Source organism: Camponotus vicinus, unplaced genomic scaffold (genome assembly GCF_025532165.1).
Source record: "Camponotus vicinus isolate PSW18456_S1 unplaced genomic scaffold, iyCamVici1.0 SCAF_1, whole genome shotgun sequence".
Taxonomy (NCBI): Eukaryota; Metazoa; Arthropoda; class Insecta; order Hymenoptera; family Formicidae; genus Camponotus; species Camponotus vicinus.
The window spans coordinates 11919126-11937197 of record NW_028141945.1 but is presented as its reverse complement, the minus strand read 5'-3'; the positions used below and the strand labels follow the sequence as shown (position 1 = coordinate 11937197).

At 32.8% G+C, this 18072-nt stretch overlaps 1 protein-coding gene across 8 annotated transcripts in view; it reads left to right on the top strand.

The window, feature by feature from the left end:
• The first annotated feature begins 1233 nt into the window (after window positions 1-1233).
• Window positions 1234-18072, top strand: part of Scrib (scribble planar cell polarity protein) — a 38158-nt gene continuing 21319 nt past the window's right edge. For 3 of the 8 annotated variants that reach the window (XR_014439761.1, XR_014439762.1, XM_083104629.1), the window contains exons 1-20: window positions 1234-1761; window positions 1968-2085; window positions 10049-10127; window positions 10274-10363; window positions 10467-10587; window positions 10953-11245; window positions 11324-11457; window positions 11575-11686; window positions 11805-11971; window positions 12405-12559; window positions 12644-12754; window positions 12897-13118; window positions 13418-13654; window positions 13864-13948; window positions 14580-14744; window positions 15005-15180; window positions 15298-15435; window positions 15528-15683; window positions 15850-15930; window positions 16022-16852. Coding sequence is in view for 6 of the 8 variants with exons in the window: in XM_083104629.1 (XP_082960755.1) it covers window positions 1600-1761; window positions 1968-2085; window positions 10049-10127; window positions 10274-10363; window positions 10467-10587; window positions 10953-11245; window positions 11324-11457; window positions 11575-11686; window positions 11805-11971; window positions 12405-12559; window positions 12644-12754; window positions 12897-13118; window positions 13418-13654; window positions 13864-13948; window positions 14580-14744; window positions 15005-15180; window positions 15298-15435; window positions 15528-15683; window positions 15850-15930; window positions 16022-16852 (3633 nt within the window). In the remaining 2 variants the exon portion in view is untranslated. The remainder of the gene's footprint in view (window positions 1762-1967; window positions 2086-10048; window positions 10128-10273; window positions 10364-10466; window positions 10588-10952; window positions 11246-11323; window positions 11458-11574; window positions 11687-11804; window positions 11972-12404; window positions 12560-12643; window positions 12755-12896; window positions 13119-13417; window positions 13655-13863; window positions 13949-14579; window positions 14745-15004; window positions 15181-15297; window positions 15436-15527; window positions 15684-15849; window positions 15931-16021; window positions 16853-18072) is intronic. The other 5 variants (XM_083104621.1, XM_083104640.1, XM_083104636.1 and 2 more) reach the window with 3 other exon arrangements.

Below are 18072 nucleotides of genomic sequence, written 5' to 3'. Positions count from 1 at the left end.
TGTACGTGTATACATTAATTAAATTCGATTTTATCATCCCTTTTCTATTTTTTTCTTTTTATTTTTCTTTTTCTCTTTATTTCTACCTTATTCTGTTATATATTATACATGCATAATGATATGTCTGTATAAAACAATGAAAAAAATATTTATAAAATTCAATATTTGATAACTTTTCAAAAAACTTTAACTAAAATTATCATTCGCTACGTTTCTTTAAATTCTTTCATATTATTTGTTTAACTCTATCTTTTACATTTATTGTTGATTCGATGAATAATACAAAAGAAAAAAATTTGTAAAAGTGACGATGATTTGAATTTCGCGCGCAAATTGTGAGAGACCAAAATCGTTATCGAGACTGTTGTCATTTTGATCTTGTAAGTTGAATAATAATTTAATCGAATAATAATCAATTACTTATTTAACTAATATAATAAAAAGCCATAATCTCTCTCTAATACGGACTTTACGCATACCTGCAGCTGATGCTCCGTTTTGGGCGTTTTCCATTTAGCGACTCAGGTCAACCTAATCGTCATTTTGTTTTTTTTTAACATCAGTGAATAACAAAGATAGAATGACACTTGTGTTGAATTACGTCGCTAAATGGAAAGCATCTTATGTATCTTACGCGTTACGGTATATGTAGTATACAGGGTGTACAAAAAGTATTCGGACAAAATATTCCGAAAACCAAGCATAACTAATTTGCAATTAACAGATACATATTTTTTCTTAAAATAACTATGTTTTTTTTTACATCAATAGATTCTTCTCATTATTTTGTGCGTAAATAAAGTATTAAAGTAAAATCATCGAACAGTGAATATCGTACAAGATATTTTATAGTTAATGTAAAATTAAGAAATTATTTCAAGCCTCAGAACTCGAAAAGTACTTAACCAAAAAATACTTAATTATAGTGCTTTGGAAAGCTCTCGAGATAAACTATAAGAATACGCAATAAAAAATAGGGGGTTCCATTTAAAAAATTCAAAGTGACGTTGTCCTGACCTTGGCGACGCCACCCAAGGTCAAACTCATAGCGCCAGTAAATCAATCTCTCGAAACCTTACAACTTTCATCTGAAGCATTTTTTTCTAAAGTGCTTAGTTTTCGAGATATTTATTTCGCCGTCCCGGTACTTCTCGTACACCCGGTATATAAACTTCTACGACGCTGGCGCCGCGAACCGGGGGAGATCGGAACGACACGCGTCCCGATACGTGCATTCGCACTCGTTCGTGGTTGATTCGCGTGGTTTTCGGGAGCAACGCGAGCAACGTGATCGTCGACGTGATGACGTCAGATCTCGAAGCATAGGCCGAGAGTAACGCGAGTGTGTGTTTAAAGCCGAGGCCAGGCAGGGCGTGTGTGAAATCGTGCGTCGTGCGTTCCTTCCTTCCGTCATCGGATGGAAGATATGTGCAAATAACGGCGCGAGCGCGCGTCCGTTCGTCCGTCCGTCCCGTTCGTTCGTTCGTTGGTTGGTTCGTCGGTTGGTTTTTATCCGCCGGGATAGAAATTATGTACGGTGCTGTTTTAACGTGATACGCGTGAAGACGGTGAAGAATAGAATAAAATAGTTAGAGTACCATGTTCCGCTGCATTCCGATTTTTAAAGGGTGTAACAGGCAGGTGGAATACGTTGACAAACGTCACTGCTCTCTGCCCTGCATCCCCGACGACATCCTACGTTACTCCAGGAGTCTCGAGGAGCTTCTGCTGGACGCGAATCACATCCGCGATCTGCCAAAGGTGAGAAAGGCAGATCCCATTTTTTTCGTAAACAATGTTCGGGGGAAATTTATTTTTTCTTTTTCCACTTCTCTCCCCGTACAGTGCAGAATATTACAGCAATATTATTAATATTGTTGTAACATTGGAGCAATATTGCCGCAATATTACTGCAATGCTGTATGGGCTCGATTTAAATCCAAGTTTCATCTTGTGCCGTGTTTCAGAACTTCTTTCGACTCCAGAGGCTGCGAAAGCTCGGCCTGAGCGACAATGAAATACACCGCTTGCCGCCGGACATCCAGAACTTCGAGAACCTCGTCGAGCTGGACGTGTCCAGGAACGGTGAGAGTATAATTAGAGTAAAAGTCGTATGTGCGCTCTTAGGCTACGCTACATAGATAAATAGACACATGACGGCGAAATAAATGTATTGATGCGTGGACGCCGTCTAGGAATTCAAGCAATTAATCGTAATTAATTCTCATTAGAACGGGCTTGTTGATTTCTCACGCCCGGCATCGCCCCTCCCGCCCCCTCCCACCCTTTCCCCCGACGTCGTCCTTCGTCATCGTCGCTCTCGAGGATTCCGTCCGATTTATTCGCGCTTCTCTCGAGAAGGAGAAAGGAGGCGTCGCGCGATGACAAAAGGGCGACTTAAGGCGGATTTACATGAAATTACATATAATAAATACCGTTCGCGGACACGCGACGAGTCTGCTCGTCGGGCGAGGCGGGGTTCATTTGTCGAGAGAGAGAGAGAGAGAGATAGAGAGATAGATAGATAGATAATCTCCTGGTTCTCGAGGCGAAGCTCGAGGATAGTCGGGCGACCATTAGCTAACGAAATGCATGTATAACGGTGTATTTTCCTTCGCCTCTTCTCGTACCTCTGGTCTCGGCTCCGAACCGCGTCCGTCGCGGCCGCGAGCCGAGCCGAGCCGAGTCGAGCCGAGGCGGGCGGCTCGCCCCGCCCCGCCCCGTCTGTCACTGGCGCCTGTCATAAATATTTCTCCGCCTCGAGCATATCGGTTTTCCTTTCCTCGCGCGCGAGGGATTTCCTACCTGTTGCAACGTGGCTCGATTGTCAAAAAACGGCCTCTCGGCCTCCGGAAAAAGTGTGGGATTTTTCTCTTATTGTCGGGAGAAAATCGGGGAATTTTTTTGATAATCCGGAATTTTGTTGTATTTTATTGTTGGGAGTCGAGGAAATTTTCCCCTCCGATATAATTTTGCTCTTATATTCGAGGTTTATATTATATGTACTCGCTGAAAAAGCCCAAGAAACCTGAAGTTCTCGTTCTATGTTACCTGGAAAAAGCAGGGGATTGTCAGGAGATTGAATGGAATTTTATTGGGAATCGAGGATGTTTTTCATAAATTTTTCTTTTATAAGTTTGCTCCTATATTCGATGTGTCTACTCGTTAGAAAAATATGGAAACTTGAAGTTTCCAGGAATTTTTTGTACTTGGAGGAATCAGGGAATTTTATTGGGGCTTAAGGAATTTTTAAAAAAATTTTTCTTTAACATCTTGCTCTTATATAGAATGTTTACTTTTTAAAAAAATGTGGAACCTGAAATTCTTAAGGATTTTTTTTATACCTAAAAAAATCAGGAAATTATTATGGAATTATAACTCATGAAATTAAAAAAAACTGTCTCTGATATTTTTGCTTTTATATTGCAATGTTCGTCAAACTGCAAATTATAATATATTTATAAATTCAATATCTTAATAATCTACATATCCAATATACATTTCTCTCTCTCATTGTATAATTTTTGTTATAAAATTTTGTAATTTTTAGTGATAAAATGAAAATGTTATGCAAGTAAAAAATGCCTATTTAAGAAAACCATTATCAGTTCTTTTGAGTTCATTTTCAAATCTAATATTTAAAACTTGGAGAATAGCTCTTCTTCATTTTTGCCTCGTGCGAGTGAAAAGCATTAGAAAAAGCACACAATAAAAAATTATTTTAAAAAGCCATATCTAAAAATTCTTTTTTTATTTAATTAAAAGATGAATTTTCTTAGAATTTTGAATTAAAAATACTTAGAAAATACTTAAAAAATCAGGGAATTGTCAGGGAATTTTTTCAAAAATTTGAGTAGACATTCCGAAAAAGAATTAAATGAGATAAATAGCATGAAATAGAGGTGGGAAAATCGGAGATTTTGTTAAACATATGTTTAAAATTTTTTGGTCAGGTAGAAATACTTGTATGCATATAAAGAAAAAATGAGAGCGAGGGGAGTTGAAAGAACATTTATAGTTGCAATATCAGAAAATTAAATTACTTAAATAGACATTTATTAAAGATTTACTTCAATTAATAAGTAAAAAATGTGTCTCCCTATTTCGTACAAAGGCTGGATTGAAGGTATATTCATGGAGTATTTATAGGGAATATACGGGTGAACTCGACGGATTCTAAAGAAAGATTTTCATATTAGATTAATTCTGTCGATGATTGGTTGACCGAGAAAACACAACACACTTTATTGACAGAAGCACGAGGCCGATCATCCAGTCAAGTCACGTGTCCTTACATTACACAAAATACGCCTGACGTTATACCAAATACCGATGTTTTCACTTTTTATTGTCGGAGGATGAAGCGAACGAGAGGAAAGAGGTGAACTAAAACCAACGTACGATTATATTTTTAGATTTTTAGCCCGCAGGTGAAAGTTTGAAGTGAAAAGTTTACACACATTCGTTACCTATATTCACTAAAAATTGCATCATATTGTATCAATTTTGACGATATTGTTTCAAGCTTTTTGTCTGCGGTAAAAAACAAAGAAAAACTTTTTTCAAAAGCAAACTAAAATTGTGAGGACCGAAAAATAAATTTACCCTCAAACCGACGTATGCTGAAAATTACAACACGTGGTAAAAATTATATTAAAGGGATAAAAAATATGGAACAGACTATTTAGAATAAAAAAAATTAACTATTTAGAATAACGAGATATCAAAAAGGATATTATTTTATTCATGTAATTAATTAATAATTAAATTCTATTTATTGATCGATTAATATCACGAGAAATAAAAAAAAGAGTTTCAGACAAAAGTTCGAGAGATTCTCGGTACAAGTCGAATTAACGAACGAAGAATACGCAAATTTTTAAATTTTATTTTCGTAATGAAATAAACTATTAATTAAGCAGCTTATAATTAAGTTCGCGTGTCAGGCATGATAATATTTTCACTATTTAATAATCACGCAAAAAATAGGGGCTCTAGCAGCTCTCATCTGCGAGAGTGACATTTGACGCCTCGATTTTAATCTGGAATTAAATAATTTTTCAGACGAGAGATATAAAAAATATGTGCCTTTGAGAAAAAGTTAATAAAATAAAATAAAATAAAGTAAAATTAAAGGAAAAAATAAATAAATAAATAAAAAATAAAAAAAATAAAGAAGCTAATAAAATAAAAATTAAAAATTCAATAAAAATTATCCGAGACGTGAAATATGTATATCTTTCGCAATCATTATCGCTCATAATGGAAATAATACCGTTATGTACACACGTGCAATTATCACAACTACTATCAGCATTGTTCGTAACGCATTGTTTCCCTTTATAATGGCTCGCGATGTCGCGAATTGCGCGATCGCCACTCGCGGTCATCCGGGGGATCCTCGCGAAGTATTTACGATCTATTATGCACTGAAATATATGCGTTACGTATTTGTTTCCGTTTACAACAATATCCTACGCTGACACTGATTCATCGGCGAGGAATCGCTCAAGAGAGGCTCCTCTCCATCGAACGCGTAAAAGATGAATAGATTGCGTAATCGCGACAGGTTTTTCTCAGATAACGACTGCCTATATATGTACATATCGCATTCCTCTGATTTCCCCCGACTTCGTGCCTCTTGCTTTAAATTTTCATTAACCATTAACGCATTAAGAATCATTTTGCTTTTGTTTACATCTCATCGAGTTGTCATTTCAAGGTCGCTCGAGAAGAGATATTTTGCAAATATATTTGAGATTTGAAACACGTGAGAAGAGGATTTATGCGTCTCTTTAAAGCCGGGTCTACATTGGTCGTATCGTAAGGTTGTAAGGCCGTAGTCGTAAGAAATTGACTAATCACAGTTGATTATTCTCCTGAACTTCAACTGGGATTGGTCAATTTTTTACGACTACGACCTTACAACCTTACGATACGACCAATGTAGACCCGGCTTTACTTCTATTGTACGGTCGACCGGAAATTGTACATTGATCGCTTTCGGATTGACATAAAAAAAAAAAAAAAAATGTTTTGCTGACGTAGGTGGGTTTCTAGGTGTCACGATAAAATTTATCGTTATTTTTTTCTCTCCTCTGGAACGTTGTTTGCAACATGTGGAATTTATAGCAGCGAATTCTAGCGAGCCTTTGTGCCTTCTGGCACATTTAAGTCCCATTATCAAATATTAATCACACTGCATTGGATAAATATGAGTTTCGATATTACAGCTGGAATCTACGATCTTTGTGAGAAAATTCTTCTGCGTATCATGGTCGAAGTAGAGCAGGATTTATACTCCCTTGAAAATCTGATATTCTCAGGGATTTTGCGTTCTACTTTGAAAAATCAGGAAATTCTCAATTTGGAGTTTTATTTGGAATTTTATTGGGAAATTTATCGGGGAATTTAATAAAAAAAATTGATAATTTTCATTATCTTGTTTTTGTGTTAATCTAAACAGCTTTAATTTTGAAACTATGAAGACTGTGTAGCTTAAGAACTCAAAGAATAGAAATTTATTCTTTTGCAATATTTAAACTTTGAAATTATATTTTATTTTTCTTTCCAACATCTCTTCTATTAGTTTTTTTTTATATTTTATTTTAAAATTATATTAAATAATATATTAATATTTAATATTATTTTATACATTTAATATAATTTGATATATTTATTTATTTTATATATTTATATATTTATTTAATATTATTTTATACATTTATTAATGTATATAATTATTTTATAATTATATTAAATATCTTTAATATAATTTCATAATTAAATTAAAGATATTTTTCTTACATTTAAATAACATAACATGTAATATACATATTCTTTGAAATTATATTTTATTTTTCTTTCCAACATCTCTTCTATTAGTTTTTTTTTATATAACGCAATTATATGTATATGTATACGCAATTATATGTATATACGCAAGTATATGTATTGCGTTATTTTTTTCAAATAACGCAATACATATACAATATATTTTTTGATAGTATTTTTATAATATTTTTGTACGATATTTTTTTAAATATTTTTACTTAATATTTAATATGAAATTTTTCAAGTTTAAAATAGATTAAAATATTTTTTATTTATATTAAAAATCGCATAATAAATAAAACTTATTCAAAAGTGCATTTAAAAAACTACTTTAATTCTATCTGAAATTTTGAACAAAAATAATGGAAAATTATGAACTCTTCAAGGAATTTATTTACAAGAATATCTCTACATAATAAGTATAAATAATCCTAATATCAAGCATTACAGAAAGACTTTTTTTTCCTAAATTCCACTGACAATTTAGATATAAATTTTTCCTCTGTTATTTAGATCGATTAAACGCGAAACTCACGAGATGTCACAGTATTCGCTAATCACTCATCTACCTCAATTAATTCCTCGCACCTGGAAAATTGTCACCGCAGTTGCAGGATCATCCTTTGGAGCGTCGAGGACTGCAAATTAAATGGAATTACGTGCAGCTTTAATCGGAATCCCTTCCCCGTCTCGCGTTTTTATGTCCATTCTCTCTCTCTCGCGGCTCGTGCGTGCAAACACGCAATAGAGTAACGATCTCCCGTCACCTCCTCCGAGGTAAATTACAAAGGCCGAGGGTGGAACGTTTCGTGCTATTTATAATGTTTATTGCTGTTGCATTAAAAGGGGCCGTCGACTAACCGCAATGCCATGCATGGCATCTGAAAATTGACGGTGTGTGTTTGAAAAAAAGGACGTAATATGTATGTATGAGAGTGAGAGAGAGAGAGAGAGGGAGGGGGTGGCCTCTCTGGACCATCGCGCATTTCCATCCAACCGTAGATTCTTTTTCGTCCACATCCATAGAAAATCGACCCCTCGTCTCCTTTCTAGCGTAAATTCATCCAAGCTTATAAGCTTACTCTGCCGCATTTGGCGGCATTTTTTTTCATTTTCGACGGTGCCGTATTTTCTGTTTTGCTAGTAAAATGTCAAAGAGTAGGCGCTTCTGTCCTATTATCAATTTCTCTTATCAATTTTTACAATTAAACGCGTTTTAACCATGTTCAATTTAATAAATGTCACCTTGTCGATCGTTTGATTTATTTATTCGAGAAAAACTTTGATAATTTTTTGAGTAAATACGTGGATGCGGGACTTCGTAATTGGTCGTACAACTGGGAAGGTGAGAATAGTAGGTGATAATTGTAGGTAATTGAGAAGGAATAATTGCACGTAAAAAAGTAAGAAAATCGAGAATTTAAAATATATTTTTGTATAAAAGAATTTCGAGAAAATTGATTTCAAAATTTGAAAAATTAATAAATTAATGAAAAATTTATAATATTATTATATAATAATGAAAAATTAATAAAATTCTTACTAAATTTTAGAAAATTAAACAATTATTTATGTTATATTTTTGAAAATATAACATTCCATTTATAACAACAAGATATTTTAAAATAATTTAAGATACTTTTCTTACATTTAAATAACACATTTCTTGAGAGTTTATATTTTTATTTAATATTTTATAAATTTTTTTGAAGTTTAAAATATTAAAATATATTTTATTTATGTTAAAAAATCGTAATAAATAAACTTATTTTAAAAGTACATCTAAAAATACTTTAATTCTACCTGGAATTTTGAACAAAAATACCTGGAAAATTATGAAATATTCAGGAAAATTGTATTATTGTGCATAAAATATTCAGATAAACTTTAGTTTACAATAGAAAAAAGTATCTTTTTATATGTTATATGTCTTAATAGCTATTATCGAGAAAAAACTGATATGCAACACAATATTGTTAAAAGTCACTTGAGCTTGTCGTGTTATCAATCAAAGCTTAATGCGTTATCAAGTTTTGAATTTTCAAAGCTAATTTTTTCGAAAACAAAATCATGTATACGAAAACATTTTATTCTACATTTTTTATTACTTTTTTCATATAGAATCATCTTTCGGTGATTGTACCACCAGCTACGAGACAAACACATCTGCATGTGTTTACCTAAATCTCCCCCTTCCATAGAATTTAATTTTATGATGACACCTTCGTGACATTTAAATTCTTATCAAAACGTCATTTTCTTGCGTTTCCGTGATAAAAAAACAGGATGTTTACTTCCTGGAAAAACACATGGATAATCTGGAATTTTATTGAAATTCAGGAAAATTTTTAAAAAAGTTCTCTCTCTCTCTCTCTCTGATAATTTTGCTCTTATATTATAAACAATTTTCCGATAAACCAAGTCATGAATTACATATTTAAAATATATTATAAATATATCTATCTACCTCTGTTTAAATATTCAGTGACTTAATAAACTTTTGAACATGCAATACATATTTTTTATTATAATTTTCAGTGATAAAAGATTAAAATGTTATGTAAGTGAAAAATGTTTATTATAAAAGCTATTCTGTTTTTTTCGATATATTTCAGCCTCGAAGCTTTAATGGCTCTGTTTTTCCTTCATATAAATGAGTAACATTAAAAAAATATTGTCTTCGCCTGGAATTTTGAACGAAAATATGCCTGGAAGAATTCAGGAAATTGTTTTTCTTTTAAAAGATTTTTGAGTAAACACCCTGTAAAATGTCAACGACTGAGAGGAGCGAATTTTTTTCCCAGCGGAATCACGCTTTGTTGTAATTTCCTCTTGTCGCGATGCGTTTAACGCAGGAGCCGTTCTACTCTCTAATGTCCATGAAGCGAGACACGTGGAGTAGCCTTCGCAATCTTTTTTTCCAGCGATATATTAAATATCATTGACATATCGGGGGAGAAAAAAAAGAGCGCGTCGTCTAGTCAGTTATATGGGCGTTATTCGAGGATATCTCGAAGCTGCAACTGCTCTTTATTTTCCACCCACGCATTTTCCATGAAAATTGCTATAATTCCAGACCATCGTGTTCTCTCATAACGATTAATTAACGTGTGCGACACGATATCGCAGTCAAATCGATATTCGAACGATATCGGAAAAGAGTTAAAACTATAATTGATGATTATCGAATAACGTTTACCTTGTTGTCTTACAGATATACCGGACATTCCTGAGAACATCAAGAATTTACAGGCGCTACAGGTGGCGGACTTCAGCAGTAATCCTATTCCAAGGTGAGTCAATTATTCTTATCTTTTTCTCTGTACGTTTAACACACCAGTAACGCATACAGTTAATAGAAAATATATTTTATTGTTTTTTTTCTCCTTCTCGACAATTCGTCGTTTTATATTCTTATATATCTTCGTATATTTTTCAGGCTTCCAGCGGGATTTGTACAGCTAAGGAATTTAACTGTACTTGGACTTAACGATATGTCCCTTACAAACTTGCCACCTGATTTTGGAAGGTAATATCTCGCAGTAAACCTCAAAGCTACAGTATTCAGGTACTGTTACACCACGTTCATTCGTCATTTCGTCAATTATTGGGAGTATATGTTTCCCTTGTAGTTTGGAGGCATTGCAGTCGCTGGAATTGAGGGAGAATTTGCTCAAATCCTTGCCCGAATCGCTCTCACAGCTCTTCAAGCTCGAACGACTGGATCTCGGTGATAATGAGATCGAAGAATTGGTGAGCTCGACAATCTCATCGCGAGAAATTATACCACGAAAATGATTACATTTTTACGCAAAGGATCTTGTTGTTTTAAATATAAAAATTATGTATCGTTATCCTTTTATACAGGCTCTTTTATTTTTATTACCCTTATAATAATAATGATTCTTTTAATAAAGTTAGTCGTACGGATAAGGATTTTTCCCGTGAGATTATAAGTTTCGCTTTAATATCTCTATAAACTTAAAGCTTTATAAGTTTTTGCATACCATCTATATTTATTGTCCTTTCGGCGATCTGATATTTTTATACCGATCAATTAAATTCTCAGTCATGAATTAATTATAGGAACGAGTTTTTATTATATATTTTTTTTCTAGCCTTCGCATATAGGAAAATTACCAGCGCTACAAGAATTGTGGCTCGATCATAATCAGTTGCAACACTTGCCCCCTGAAATAGGCGAGCTGAAAACGCTCGCGTGTTTAGACGTTTCGGAAAATCGCTTGGAGGATCTTCCTGATGAAATCGGCGGTCTCGAATCGTTAACGGACTTGCATTTGTCGCAGAATGTTATCGAGAAATTACCCGACGGACTTGGCGAACTGAAGAAGCTAACTATCCTCAAAGTAGATCAAAATAGACTCTCTACATTAAATCCAAGTATAGGAAAGTAAGTGAAAAAATTTAAATCTCTCTGTTACATTAATTTGTATGAGGATGAATTATTTATATCTTATTTGTGTTTCAGATGCGAGAATTTGCAGGAATTGATTCTTACAGAGAATTTTCTCTTAGAGTTACCGGTATCGATAGGCAAACTTTGCAATTTAAATAATTTGAATGTCGATAGAAATAGTCTGCAATTTCTACCGATAGAAATTGGTAAGATAATATGATAAAAGACAACTCAGTTTTTTAAATCAAACATATCAAAGTAAATTTTGATTTGCAAAAAAAACGAGACATGACTGGATAATTGCACTTTCTTTCATTTTCTAGGAAATTTGAAAAAGTTGGGTGTATTGTCCTTAAGAGACAATAAATTACAATATCTTCCGGCTGAAGTGGGACAGTGCAGTGCCCTTCATGTTTTAGATGTGTCTGGCAACAGGTATTTAGCATCATAATTATTAAATATAGAGAAAAGATGACATAAAAAAAGATTTTAATACACATTGTGAAGATTATCTTATTAAATAAGTAATTGTGCATATATTTTTGTTACACAGATTACATTATTTACCATATTCTTTGATCAATCTGAATCTGAAAGCGGTATGGTTAAGCGAAAACCAGGCGCAACCAATGTTAACGTTCCAAACAGATGTTGACGAAGAAACGGGTCAAGAAGTATTAACGTGTTTTCTTTTACCACAATTGGAATTCCATCCTGATGGTTAGTAATTATTTATTATTTAGTTATATATTTTAGTTCCATATTTAAATTGATTTCATTTATTATTTAGTTGTATATTTTTTTAAACTTTATCAAATCCATATAATCACACTTCAAATTTCAATTTTGTTACATACATGATGATGGATTTAGAAAATGTCATAAAATTTACATGAATATAAAATACATTAATCTATAAGATAATGTAAAATAAATAATATATTTTTTGCTTTTATTTTGTTGTTTTCTTCAAAATTTTACTTGGATATTTATATAAATTAATAGTTCTCAGATATATAGAACTAAAAATAAAAGTTCAAATTAAGCAAGAGAATGCAATTCTATTAGTGATTGATAAGAGATTATGTAATTTGATTACTCTGATTTTTATATACTTACTATCTAATCCACAACTGATAATTTCGTTTTTTAGATTCAGGTAGACTGGGAATGTTGGTTGGTATGAGAAACGTTCCAGGTGAGATGCGTGAATTGACAAGCAGTGATGATGAAGGCTGGCAAGAAAGAGAAGCATCAAGGACACATTCAGTGAAATTTACCGACGAACCACCAGAAGCTGATAAAGAAGTATATGTTTATACCTTTATTTTCCTTCTCTTCAATGTTACTTTATAATACTTTGCTTTATTTCTTCTCTTTTTATTTAAATAGACTCCATTTGTACGTCAAAACACACCACATCCAAAAGAGTTGAAAGCTAAAGCACACAAGTTATTCAGCAAAGGGAAAAGTGAAAGTCGATCAGAATCTACAGATGACCAAGTAAATTTCATGATTAACTTATTCTTTTTCAAATTAATAAATCAAGAAAAATTTAATTTTTTAATTCTAAATTCTAAATTCTTTATTCTTAATGGATTTTGTTTTGTGTATTGCCTTGTAAAATAATTTAAATTTTTGTCAGGATGTTTCTCAAACATTTGGATTAGATAAAACTGAACCAGAGACACTGACCAACACTGTAGATATGCCGCAAAGTGTTTCTGAACAAGAAGAACCTGTGGAAGATACTGTACAAAATAATCATAAATTACCAACACCTGGTACCGAATCAGAGAGTACAGATATTCAAATTAATAAAGAGATAGATGAGCCTCCTGTTCAGTATGCTACAGAATCTCATTCGGCAAGTAAAATTCAGGGAAATATTTTTATTTTAATAACGATTACATAAATAATTATTACAAATACAATTGCCAGTTACAATTATCTTTTATATCTTTTATAATGTGTCGACTTTATAAAAGCGGTTATTGATTAAGTAAAATGTCTTCATAAGCATTTATACACAACATGATGATAAATATATTAATTATTAATTTTTATTTGTTCTATTTACATTAAATATATATAATTACATATATTTTTAAGAATTTCTCTATCTTTTACTATTAAATAAATTAAAAATATTTATTTTTTGTATAGAAAGCTGAAAATTCCATCCCAGAATCAAAAGAAAGAGAAGAGTATGAGGAGGAATCTGAAAACGAAGATGTGCAAAGACACGTCGAATTCAGTATTGCAGAAGACGCTAATAACGAGGATATTAGTGAGTCAAATAAGCCCAATAAACTTCAACGTAGAGACACTCCGCATCATCTGAAAAATAAACGCATTCATACGGCAATTGACAAGGAAAAAGTTGCTTCCATTATAGCACAGGTTAATGTTTTATTCGTTTCTCGATGAATAAAAAAAAATTATATTTATTTGCATATTGCAAATATTTACTTGTGACATGGAAATATTTTGTATTAACAAATAACTTGTAAAAAATATACGCAATGTTCATATTTGCCGATATGTTTAATCAACAATGTATTTTATATAGTTGATTCATCATAACTATATAATTCGTCTCATATTTATAGGCACTTTTGAAAAAATCTGATGAAACTTCTACATCTTTACCTTCACAAGTAGAGTCCACAGAAACCTTTGATGCGCATAATCAAGGTAAATTTAAGAATTAAGTTAAAAAATAATTATCATTACATTAAAGTATAATTATTTGCATAAAATTATTTACTTCTACTCAATTAAAATATAATTTTAATAGTTATAAATTAATAATTTATTTAAATTTCATTATTTACGTTTTTATCACAATTTTTACTACGTCTGTTATGATAATAATACATTTACTCTTTTGGAGTAAGTTTTTATCAATTATACATCAATAAAATTTTCATTGAAAAATGATGATAAGGAATTTAAAAAATTTGTTATGCATGAGTCATTTGAATTTATCACGTAAAAAAGAAGGGGAATCGTGATAAGATATATCTTGTACTCAACCTACCTATCATCTTATCTCTAATCTAGTTATCAATGTGTCTCTCAGTGGTTAAGAAGTGTTATAGAACAATTATAATTGAGAATATTCGCGCGGAGTATACATACAAAATAATATTTTTTTCATAAATAAAATAAAGATAAATTACTTAATATAATGCCTAAAAGATATAAATGTTTTATTAAAAACAAAAGAATTAAAAGAGGTAAACAAACTTGACATGTGACATAAATGTATTTATTAATTGTATTAACAATACGCGGTTAAATAATGAAAAATTCGTACCTTTAGATGCGACGTCTGACATTGAACCAGCACTGGAGATACGGGAGGAGCAATATGAGATTCATATAGAAAGAACGACAGGCGGATTAGGTCTGTCAATAGCTGGTGGTATCGGATCGACGCCTTTCAAAGGTGAAGACGAAGGCATTTTCATTTCAAGAGTTACTGAAGGTAAATATTTATTTATGAATAAATAATTTTATCAAAAGTAGTGGGATGACAAGTCTGTTTGATGTCAAGTCTATACTATTCTCTAGTCAATGTCTTTTGATCTATTTTTCGATTCATAATTATATATACATATTTAATATTCTTTTTTATAAAAAAACTTTGTTGCATTATTGCACACAAACATTTTTCTGATTAAACATTTAAAGTTATTTAGTAATTGTAATGTGTGTAAAATAATAACTCACTTCACTCATTTTCAGGTGGACCTGCGGACTTGGCTGGTTTGAGAGTAGGTGATAAAGTGATATCCGTAAATGGAGTATCGGTAGTGAATGTAGACCATTACGATGCCGTAGAAGTGTTAAAAGCGTGCGGACGTGTCCTTATATTGAATATCATAAGGGAAGTTACGAGGATAGTTCCGCCCTACGAACAGGTATTAAATAATTATGTTTTATCATCTAATTACTTGGTTAAATTGATCGTTATTTTAAATACAAGCGCAAAATCAGTATTTGTGATGATAGCTTGTGGTTGTTAATCTTCTCTCTAGGCACCGACGAGAAAAGATTCCGTCTGCTCTAGTTTAAGCACAAGTAGAGCACCAAGTGCGACGTCTTACGTCTCATCCACAGCGTTATCGCATACTTTAGAAAATGGCGACGCATCCGTGACCCATGAAACTGCGAAGGTAACACGTTCGTGTCTAAATATTTTCGATAATAATAATCTGTCGGCGATAATATTTATATGATTAATGGATTTGCATTTAATATATCATAGATGAAAAAGATTCCCGAACCTATAACTTCTCTGAAGTCGAGTAGTGAGCCTATGGTATCTGTTCTCTTTCATACAACACTGATACGAGACCAGAATGGACTTGGATTTAGTATTGCCGGTGGGGAAGGTTCACCGCCATTTAAAGATAATAGTGATGTAAGTATTTTTACAGTAAAAATTAAATCAAAATTGAAATTCAATTTTGATTTAATTTTTATTTATTTATTTGAGCCAAATTCCTAATTATTAATTTTACAATAAAACTTTTCATTATTCCTCAAGATCACTTTAATTAATTACTAAGTATCATAATCGCTTCTAGGCCATATTTATCTCGAGAATAACGGACGGTGGAGTTGCCCAGAAGGATGGCAAATTATTAGTCGGAGACAAAGTAATATCTGTAAGTATATTTTCATCGAGTTCAAGTATAAGTTCATGAAACACGTAATCTTTCGATGGAAATTAAGTCATTTTCTTAAAAAAAATTGCAGATTAATGGAGTAGATATGAGGGGAGCTAAACATGAACAAGCTGTGGCTCTACTCACCGGCTTGGAAAGATTTGTTCGACTAGTGGTCGAACGGGAAATACCGCTTTCTCAAGCAAATCCCGCCTCCACCGTGGTAACTCCATCGGAAAAATCGCCGCGTGTTATAGGTGCGCCGAAACCTTACACAGGCCTGTACAATGCCAACAGTTACATGGCGAATAGACCTGGATACGCCGGATACCGTCGTTCCATGGACGCCGATAAGGCACTGTCGCCGAGTCCCACTTCGAAGACGCCCCCGCCGATATTACCCGCCAAGTCCGATCAAGTCGTCGAAGAAATGCCTAAGATGAACGGCGTGAGTGAGTCGGGGAAGAACGTTTCGCCAACGTCCTACGGCCCGATTAATCAAGCATCGTATCCGCAACCGGCTCCGAGGCATAGCGTCACGCAGATGACGTCACCTACCGTGAATAATACCACCGGTTCCGCGACTACGACTACTCCCGCCTCTCACGTAGAGCCTAGACCGGATGAGACTGCCCAAGAGGACATACAGGTACCGAAGCCTATCACCAACGAGGAATTTCAAGCTATGATCCCCGCTCATTTCCTTCGTCCTCCAACATCCTCGCCTTCACCAGACTCCCATCAGGGCCCCATTGTGACGGTGACGATAAAGCAGCCTGATACATTGCCCGGGGATGTTAGCTTCCCTCCAGCTCCCACTACACTCGGTAAAGTTACTGAGACCATCACAAAGAGTACGCTCACCGAGACCGTCGTAACTAGGGTGACTGACAACCAGTTGATGCAACCGCTCATTATCGAGGTATGTGCATGTGCCTTGTTAGATCGAAGCATCAAATAGATTGCACATGTGTAGTATAACTGCCAACATAGTCTCGCATTCTAAAAGCATTATGAAGGCTCATTGTCTTCATCTCTTTTATCTCGTTACTTTACACATGTGTCATGTGCACCTATTTCGTTTCATCAATGTTATTTTGAATTTATTATGTATGGAATTTTTTTTATATGTCATTTCGCATCAGTTTTGCTTTGAGTTTATTTTATTGATATTTTTCCGAGTATAATGTTTTATTCTCATTCTTACTCAACATTTTTAATGTGCGCAGATGTTCGAATAATTGTCTCAATTATTACAGAGTGTTTACAACTAGAGACGTTTTAAAACTATAGATATAGACTTAATTGCATAATAGAACTCGCGAAAAGAAATAAAGTCTTAATGAACATAGACAAGATAAATAAAGTAATCGTTTTTAGAGGTCTATTTTTTTTTTATTTGCCAATGATTTTTTACATGTACAAAGAATCATTGAATCAATATAAAAAACGGATCTTTTTGCACGATACGTGCCGTAGAGATTGACTGATTTGAATAATCAAATAATAAATATCCCAAAGTCAATTTGGGAGTGATTCTGTGGAATTATTATGGATTAATTTTGTTTATATTTACATTGTAGTACTTTGAATAAACGTGAATTCATCATTTTTATTATTTTATTCTTCATGCTTGTTAATTTAAATTAGCGTTGCACATATTTATTTTAATTTGACAATAGCAGATATCCATTTTATACATGGACCTGTAAATAATAAGGCGAGATTGGCAACTTGAATGAATATTATTAAAGGCTATGAAAAATTTCAAGAATCTTCGAATGCATGCACTTATTTATGCAAGAGAAATCACACTAAAGCTTTTATTGAAATGAGCAATTAATAGAATTTGAATGCTCGTTAATAGCATATCTATTCCAAGGTCATCTATCACTTATTGAATTTTCGAAATATTGGTTAATCTGTGATAATTGTTGTTGAAGAACCATCGACTTAAATTAATTTAAAAAAGTGAATATCTTTAAAAAAATTAGTTTCTATTAGTTTACAAGTTTATATTTATGAAGATTCTTTTATAAGTTTGTTATATATATATATATATATATATATATATATATATATATATATATATATATACACACACACACACACACACACACATATATATATATACACACCATA